This window comes from Callorhinus ursinus, unplaced genomic scaffold (assembly GCF_003265705.2).
Source record: "Callorhinus ursinus isolate GAN/ISIS: 27379988/994484 unplaced genomic scaffold, GSC_fseal_2.0 scaffold123, whole genome shotgun sequence".
Lineage (NCBI taxonomy): Eukaryota > Metazoa > Chordata > Mammalia > Carnivora > Otariidae > Callorhinus > Callorhinus ursinus.
This window is the reverse complement of record NW_027397185.1, coordinates 260,633-269,693: the sequence shown is the minus strand read 5'-3', so window position 1 is coordinate 269,693 and position 9,061 is coordinate 260,633. Positions and strand designations below refer to the sequence as shown.

Below are 9,061 nucleotides of genomic sequence, written 5' to 3'. Positions count from 1 at the left end.
ATTGTGTATATATACCACATCTTCTTTATCCATTCATCTGTCGATGGGCATCTTGGTTCTTTCCACAGTTTGGCTATTGTGGACATTGCTGCTATAAACATTGGGGTACACGTACCCCTTCAGGTCCCTACATTTGTATCTTTGTGGTAAATACCCAGTAGTGCAATTGCTGGATCGAACGGTAGCTCTAATTTCAACTGTTTGAGGAACCTCCATACTGTTTTCCAGAGGGGTTGCACCAGCTTGCATTCCCACCAACAGTGTAGGAGGGTTCCCCTTTCTCCACATCCCCGCCAACATCTGTCGTTCCCTGACTTGTTAATTTTAGCCATTCTGACGGGTGTGAGGTGGTATCTCATTGAGGTTTTGATTTGGATTTCCCTGATGCTGAGCGATGTTGAGCACTTTAAACAACAGTATTAAAACAAGGTTCTAGGTTATGTGGAAATAAGTCACTTAGGATTACTAATTTGCTTGTTTTCCTTTATATTTTTGTCCAGGAAACAATCATTTAGCACCATTCTAACTATTTAGAGATTCCATCCCGTGTTTTGTTTTAAGACCTTTTTTTTTTAAAGATTTTATTTATTTATGTGAGAGAGAGAGAGAGCGTGAGGGAGAGCACAAGAGGGGGAGGGGTAGAGGGAGAAGCAGACTCCCTGCTAAGCAGGGAGCCTAGTGTGGGACTCCAACCCAGGACTCCAGGATCATGACCTGTAGCCATATGCAGACACTTAACTGAGTGAGCCACCCAGGTAACCCACCCAATTTTTATATACCTGCAGGATTAATTATAACAAGATTGATAAAGGTCAATCAGGATAAGGTTGTAAGCATTTTCAACCATTTATGAAAAACATCATTTATAACTATCAGTGAACATAAACAGTTTTGTCTAATAAATACTCTAACATACAAAGCTTCCCATAGTTAATGTGCAGAAGAGTTAAATATTAAAAACGTCTGCGTTTTACCAAAAAGTACTTGAAAGCTTTTTAGTAAATGTATGTAGACACAAATTTTTCTTCATTATGACAAAATACAGATTTAGAATAGTTGCTTTGTGGGATCATTTTTAGTTATTCTTTAAATGTACCCCTTTCCCTTCTAAACAAAGGAAGTCTCTATGCCAGCCTTTTTCCATCACAAACGTGTCAATGTGTTCTCGAGGTTTGACACGAAATGTGATTCCAGTTTGTTCACATGGTTCCCAATGGGATTTTGGTTAAGGCCTATAATATCTTTAGTCTACACAACTGCACCACTTTATCTTGCTTCCTTTTCTTTCTTTCAATTTATTTATTTAATATGTATATTCAGGTATAATTAGCATACAGTGGTGTATTAGTTTCAGATGTACAGTATAGTGATTCAACAATTACATACATTACCCAGTGCTCATCATAAGTGTGATTTTAATCCCCTTTACCTATTTCACCCATCCCCCCACCCACCTGCCCTCTGGCACCCACCACTTTGTTCTCTGTATGTAAGAGTCTGTTTTTGTTTGTCTCTTTTATCTTTGCTCATTGGTTTTGTTTCTTAAATTCCACATATGAGTGAAATCATACGGTATTTGTCTTTCTCTGACTGATTTCGTTTGCTTAGCATAATACCCTCTAACTCCATCCATGTTGCTGCAAATGGATTATGGTTTCACATCTCACAGTTAGGTCTTTAATCCATTTTGAGTTTATTTTTGTATATGGTGGAAGAATAATAAAAAATGAGAATAGGTTAAGGGAACTCAGTGATATCATTGAACATAATAACATTTGCATTACAGGAATTCCAGAAGGAGAGAAAAGGGGGCAGAAAATTTATTTGAAGAAATAATAGCTAAAAACTTTCCTAATCTGGGGAAGGAAATAGAGACCCAGATCCAGGAGGACAGAGAGCCCCCAACACAATCAACCCAAAGAGGTCCACACCAAGACATATCCTAATTAAAATGGCAAAAAAAGTAGTGATAAGGAAAGAATTTTAAAAGCAGCAGAAAAAGAAAACAGTTACGTACAAGAGAAACCCCATAAATTATCAGCTAATTTTCAGCAGAAACTACAGGACAAAAGGGAGTGACATGATATAATCAAATTGTTGAAAGGAGAAAAAAACAAAAAACAAAAAACCCTGCAACCAGAAATACTCTATAGAGCAAGGCTACCATTCAGAATAGAAGGAGAGATCAATGTTTCCCAGGCAAACAAAAGTTAAAGGCATTCATCACCAATAAACCAGTCTTACAAGGAATATTAAAAGAAATTCTTGGAGTGGAAAGAAAAAGCCATGATCAAGAGTAAGAAAATTAGGATTAGAAAAAATTCCACAGTAAATGCAAACATAATAAATGTAGTAGATTAATCACTTATAAAACCAGTACAGAGGTTAAAGCATAAAAGCAGTAAAAATCAATTATATATACAAAAATCAGCCAAAGGATTCACAAAATAAAAGTATATAAAGTATGACATCATATATATAAAATGTGTGGCAGGAGGTGAATAAATCTACATTTACTGCCTGTCAGTGGTTCTTACTATGCACTTGGTGGCTGTCAACCTTGTACATCAGAGATGCCCCTTGCACCTGTATAAACTTTATCAACTTTGAGCCACTTATTGTTGGTATGACAGTGCAACTTATACTTTAAATACTAATGAAAACCTAGATGAAGAAATATTTTCTGAAGAAATAAAAGACTACATTAATTTACAGAAAATCATAATCACTTTTTTTTTTAACTTTGTCATGCACTATATTGAGTTGTTTACCTACTTCTCATTACTTAATTCTTTACAACAATCCCACGAGGCTGGTGTTATTGCCCCACTTTATATTTTCACCATTGTTGCCCCACTTTATAGATGAAGAGAACAGGGTTCAACAAGGTGGATCTATTAACTGAGAACCCATAGTCACTAAGGAGCCAGGTTCCACAGCAAGTATGACCTGACCTAATGCCATACTCCCAAGCCCTGTGCTGCCTGGCCTTTTTTCATTATGCGCACAGTGGTCTTGGTCCTATAAAAATGTGAATTCTCCTGAAATTAATTTACAAATGTAGTACAATACCAATCAAAGTCCCAATGAGATATTTTTGAGGTTAGTAGGAAGGGACCCGGGTATGACATTTAATCTGATAAAACAACATTGTAACAACCATGAAAAGTCTAAATTGAAAAAAAAAAGAAAGAACAATGATCCATGTCTTGATCTACTAAATGATAAAATATCCTATAAATCCACAGTTCTTAAAAACATGTTACTCATATAGAAACTAATAGATATTACATGATCAGAATTGATATTCTTCCAAATAAATGTATACACATTGGAAATTTAGTATATGGCAAAGGTATAATTTCAGGACAATGGTGAAAATATAGCTAATAAAATTAGTTGGGAACTCTTAAGTAAACATTGGGAAATATTAAATATTATTGCTTCCTTCTCTCTTTCTCTCACACACAGTCATTGTAGATGGAATGGATTAAAAGTCTAAGCATAAAATAGAAAACTGTAAAGCAACAAGATAAACATAATCTCTAAGGATAACTTCAGGCATCAAGCTATAAAATCGTGTCCTTTCCCAAATAGTCTGACAACACAAAACAATATTCATGTGGGGTCTCTAAGACCTTTTATCACCTAGACCTCTGGGATCTCCCAGAACTCGCTTCCCACCACTCTTTTACTCACTACCTTCCAGCCACACCAGACCTTTCCACATCTCAATCTTTTCTTCCTCTAAATCCTTTGCATTCCTTTCTCTTGTGATTTCCTCTACACCCATATTGTGTGTCTCCCTCATTTCATCAGGGAGAGCTCACATGGCAGCTCCCAGATCACTTGTTACTTCCTCTAGGCTCACCCCATTGGATTGTTGGTCTTCTTCACCTGTATTCTCCATTGACTTGCTTACTTGGTGAACTTGTACATCTCTTGCCACTGAAAGTTTTGGCTTGGTGAGTGTGATGGTTAATTTGATGTGTCCCCGTGGCTAGACTATCATACCCAGTTTTTGTTCAAACACCAGCCTAGATGTTTCTATAGAGATATTTTTTAAAGATGTGATTAACATTAAATCAATAGGCTTAAAGTACATTATCTTCTAAAGTATAGATGGATCTCATCCATGCAATGAAGGCCTTAGGAGAAAAGACGGAGCTCTCATGAAGGTGAAGAAATTCTGACTTCAGACTGCTTTTGGGCTCAAGATGCCACATTAATTCCTGTCCGAATTTCCAGCTTGCTGGCCTGTCCTGCAGAATTTGGATTTGCCAACCCTCAAATCACATGAGCCAATTCCTTAAGATTAGGAATTCTCCCCTTTCTCCCCTCCCTCTCCCTGTCTTCCTCTCTCTCCGACTGTAGGTATCTATCTATGTCACCTATATCTATATAAAACTTGCATTGCTGTTATAGAATGTTGCAAGGGGAAATAATTGGGGGAGAAACTTCTAGTACTTGTCCAATAGTCTTGGACAAGGAAAAATGCAACATCCCAATAAAGCTAGGATATCAAATATTCAAATCTCACAGGAGTTAAAAAGGATGAAGGTATGGTTCACCTCACCAGGTAAAGAATCCCTTTCTAGTTAAAATGCTGGAAGGAGGTTAGGGGAACATGGATTGGGTGGTGAAAGAAAATAGCTGTGATTAAAAGCTCTTATCTCATACTTATCAAGAGTTATGGGGATTGTTAGCAGCTATGCTTTATGTTAAATTATCGCCCCCCTTCTATATTACTAAGTTATGTGAAAAACAATGGTGGTGGCTAACATTTTAGGTCTCAAAGAGCTTATTCCTTAACTGATATCATTTCTTGTGATATGGTAGCCAATAGAAGTTTCTATGTCCCCGAAGTTGGAGATGTGAACTTTCACCTAAATTAAAGACCAGGATAGAGAATGAGAGAAATGAATATGGACTCTGCCCCAGTAGATTCAGTCTCTACTTTCTCCAACTTGCTCTGTGCTCCATCTGCAGGGACAACACCAGCTGGACCCTAGCTTTTAGCTTGTGGTTGCATTCAGCCAATGGGGGACCATGCCAGGAGGTAGTAAGGATGGAGTAGTTAGGTCAACATATTGACTACTGCTCTTTCTTCCTGAGAGTGCCACATCTGGATATTTCTCTCCCCTAAGAATAACAGCTTCTGTTGAACGTCTGTCCCCACACAGCACTTCTGTCTTCTGGTTCCTGTAACTGCTCCTGTCCTCTTGCCTCTGTCTGCAAGTAGTAATGGTCCCCACTGGAACTAGCCCAGGTTAATATTGGTTGACAAGTTTAATTATAAACCTACGTCCTCTGGCTCAAATCCAGACTCATTTCCATTCTTCCTCATAACTGTGATGTGGTGGTAGTTTCCAAGTTAGCTGGAAGACTGTGTTGGTTTCCATTACCTTATTAACTCAAGGAAGAGGAGTGCACACCTTCTTCTTCACTTCAGAAGGAGAAGTGGTCCTGAATACCACTCCTGAGTCTGGTACTGAAGTGCTTTATAGAGAAGTATAGAGTGTTACAATAGGAAATAGAGAATCAACAAAAACAAAAAAGTATGATGTAATATTTGGTATGCAGGTGGATTTCATTTTTTTTTAAGGCAGATTTATGAAGTAAATTGAATTGTATCAACAAACTGTTTCCCTTCCCAACTGCCAGTATGTGGGCAATGTTTGTAAAAGAAATACAATTCTTGTAATATTTTCCCCAATGATATATATTCTGTGGAGTATTTCAAGAAAATTATTCAATACAAAAAAGAAACCTACATACATTCCATACCATAGCAAAACATAAAATAAAAGTAGCCGAATGTCTACAAATAGAAATAGTTGGAAACTAAGGAATACCTACTGATTAGGTTGTTATACATTATTTTCAAAAAACATTGTGAGACTGTGTCAGTATAAACATTTTTATGTCATTTAATGTTGAAAGTACTCAAGAAGCAGCAGGGCACTCTGAAACTGACATCTGGATTAAAATACGAGCTTCTTGCATTCAAGTTCTATTAATTTGGACCTCAGTTCCCTCATTTATAAAGTGGGGACAATGATGGTGCTGAATTAATAACTTCACTGTGTAAGTTAAGTGAGTGAAGCCAGATAATTTTTTTAGAAATATGCCTGGCAATACTAAGCAGCCATGATGTCCCAGGGTCCTGAGATCAAGCCTCACATCAGGCTCCATGCTCAGTAGGGAGTCTGCTTGAGACTCTTTCTCTCCCTCTCCCTCTGCCCCCCCAACAAATATGCTCACTTGCTTTATCTCAAATAAATAAATAAATAAATAAATAAATAAATAAATAAATCTTAAAAAAAATGCATGCATTCTTGGACGTATGAGAAAAACAAATGTGCCAGTGAGTGAATGAAAATATCTTTACATATCCTAAAAAGGAAGGCCTAGAGTTGAATAGGAAAATCAGTAGTTCAGTAGTTATGGATAAATCAATGCAGCATATTATTGATGAAATCACTGATTTACTGGCAATCTGATTGCAGTTCTACTCTCTTTTTTTAAGATTTTTAAAAATTTATTTATTTGACGGAGAGAGACACAACAAGAGAGGGAACACAAGCAGGGGGAGTGGGAGAGGGAGAAGCAGGCTTCCCATGGAGCAGGGAGCCTATGAAGGGCTCAATCCCAGGACCCTGGGATCATGACCTGAGCTGAAGGCAGACACTTAATGACTGGGCCACCCAGGGGCCCCCGCAGTTCTATCCTTGAGACGCTTGCATTTTCCAACTCCTCCTCCCAAAGGAGTATGAACTGTTTTATTCCGAACACTTCTGACACTAAATGTATGAGATTTTCCCCACCAATAACCAACTCTCCTACTCTCTGGACACCTATATTAAATGAAATTCTGACATTAACATCCAGAGTTAGCACAGACCTCCAAAGTTTGAGGGCTCATTGACATAAATCAGGTATGATAGAAACGGCCACATTATGAATAACAAAAGATGTACCTCTCACCCAAGTCACTCAGGAAATTCCAAGGGTCCTAGAAACTCTGTGCCATCAAAGAGCAAATTTATATATTTCTTATTATGTCACAATGGGTTGCAGGCAAAATGGTGAATATGTGTATGGATAGATAGATCTAGAGTTAAATCTCAACATAAAATCTTAATAGTTTTGTAATTAGTTAACATTTATGAGATTAATAATATTTGCCTTGTGGAGTTGTTACACATATTAGGGAAAAAATGTAAAAGACTTCACAGAGATCATCATCTCCAAAGGCAATTACTCTAAACAATTAACAAAATAACAATTAACATATATAACTGTACAAGCAATTAACAATAAGACAGCATACATATTACACATATATAATGATATAAACAACTAATAGCATTATTAGCAAAAAATAAAACAGAAACTACTTTCTCTTTACCTTGTCCTGAAAATGATGTATGAGCACATTCATATCAGATTGTCACCTACCTTGAACTCAAGCAATATTGGTAAGTGTCCTGTCTCCCTAATCAATTTTCATATCTTTCAATCTTTTCTTTCCTCTCACAAGTTACTAAAGTCTCTAAATATGTTCCCATGACCCTGCAAAGCCACAGCAGTTCTCTAACACAATGCACCGGAGAGCCTTCTTCACATCTTTGTTCCTGAGCGTGTAAATCAGGGGGTTCAGCATCGGGGTGACAACAGTGTAGAAGAGGGCTATGAACTTGCCCTGTTCGTGAGAGTTACTCTTGGCCGGCTGGAGATACATAAAGATGATGCTCCCATAGAACAGAGCCACAACGGCCACGTGGGAAGAGCAGGTGTTGAAGGTCTTTCTCCGTCCTTCTGCTGACCCGATCTTCATCACAGCCCCGGTGATGTAGCTGTATGAGACCAGGATGAGACCCAGGGGCAAGACAACAAAGATAAAGCTGGCCACATACATCTCTACCTCGTTGAGGCTGGTGTCCACGCAAGCCAGTTGCATAATGAGGGGCATCTCACAGAAGAAGTGGTCAATGCAATTGTTCCCACAGAGTGGCAGGAGCATAGTGAGTGTGGAGCCCACCATGCTGGTGGTCAGACCCCCAAGCCACGAGGCAAGGGCCAAGCCAAGGCAAAGTTGTGGATGCATGATGACAGTGTAATGCAGTGGCCTACAGATGGCAACATAGCGGTCATAGGACATGACTGCCAGGAGGATGCATTCAGTCGCCCCCAGCCAGTGGGAGATATAGAACTGGACCACACACCCTCCATAGCTTATGGTTTTCTGTGGCCCCCAGAGGTTGACCAGGAGTTGTGGGACAATGCTTGTGGTAAAGCTAATGTCCAGGAAGGAGAGGTTGGCAAGAAAGAAGTACATAGGAGTGTGGAGGTGCACATCCATGCAGGAAACCAGAATGATGATGCCATTGCCCAAGATAGACACCACATAAAACCCTGAGACAATGATGAAGAGGAAAGGTTCTAGTGAGGGTCGTGCAGAGAAGCCCAAGAGTACAAAGACTTCTGGAGAACTTACATTGACCAGTCCCATCGTCATGTGCAGCCAGGAGTGGGACAAAAAGACCACCTGTGGTGAGTGGAGGGTACAGAATATAAGACCTCGAGTGATTATATCAGTTAGCAGACTTTAAACATAATTTAAACCCATTTTCTTGAAAGCATCTACTCAACTGCTCCATGGATGATGTTGCATCATCTTCCTTAAGGCCAGTTTGGAGAGACGTGAAAATATGCATAGCTGAGGCGAAAAGGGACATTCATGCAAAGTTCTTGGCACATTTTATTAAAATATCACTTATAGTAGCAACATCTGGAGTCAGCCTGAATGTTTAGTGATGAGGTTTTTCTTGAGTAAAAGATGGCATTTCATATGATGAAACACTGCAGAGGCACTAAAATCATGCCTGTGCTACTCCCTCTTTCAGCTAATGACCACGTGGAGTCCACCATGACATTTCTCTTTCTCTTAAAGTCCACAGTCAGAAAATTTTTGCTTTAACATTAAATTCAGATTCTCATCACTTCTTGCAGCCTCCCTGCTACCACCCTGGGCTATGCCATAATCATTTGTACCTGG

General features: G+C 38.8%; 1 protein-coding gene across 1 annotated transcript in view; it reads right to left on the bottom strand.

Moving 5' to 3' along the window:
* Nucleotides 1–8,521, bottom strand: part of OR2C3 (olfactory receptor family 2 subfamily C member 3) — a 10,561-nt gene extending 2,040 nt beyond the window's left edge. The window contains exon 1 of the mRNA XM_025860091.2: nt 7,611–8,521. Coding sequence (XP_025715876.2) covers nt 7,611–8,521 — 911 coding nt within the window. The remainder of the gene's footprint in view (nt 1–7,610) is intronic.
* Nucleotides 8,522–9,061: the final 540 nt, after the last annotated feature.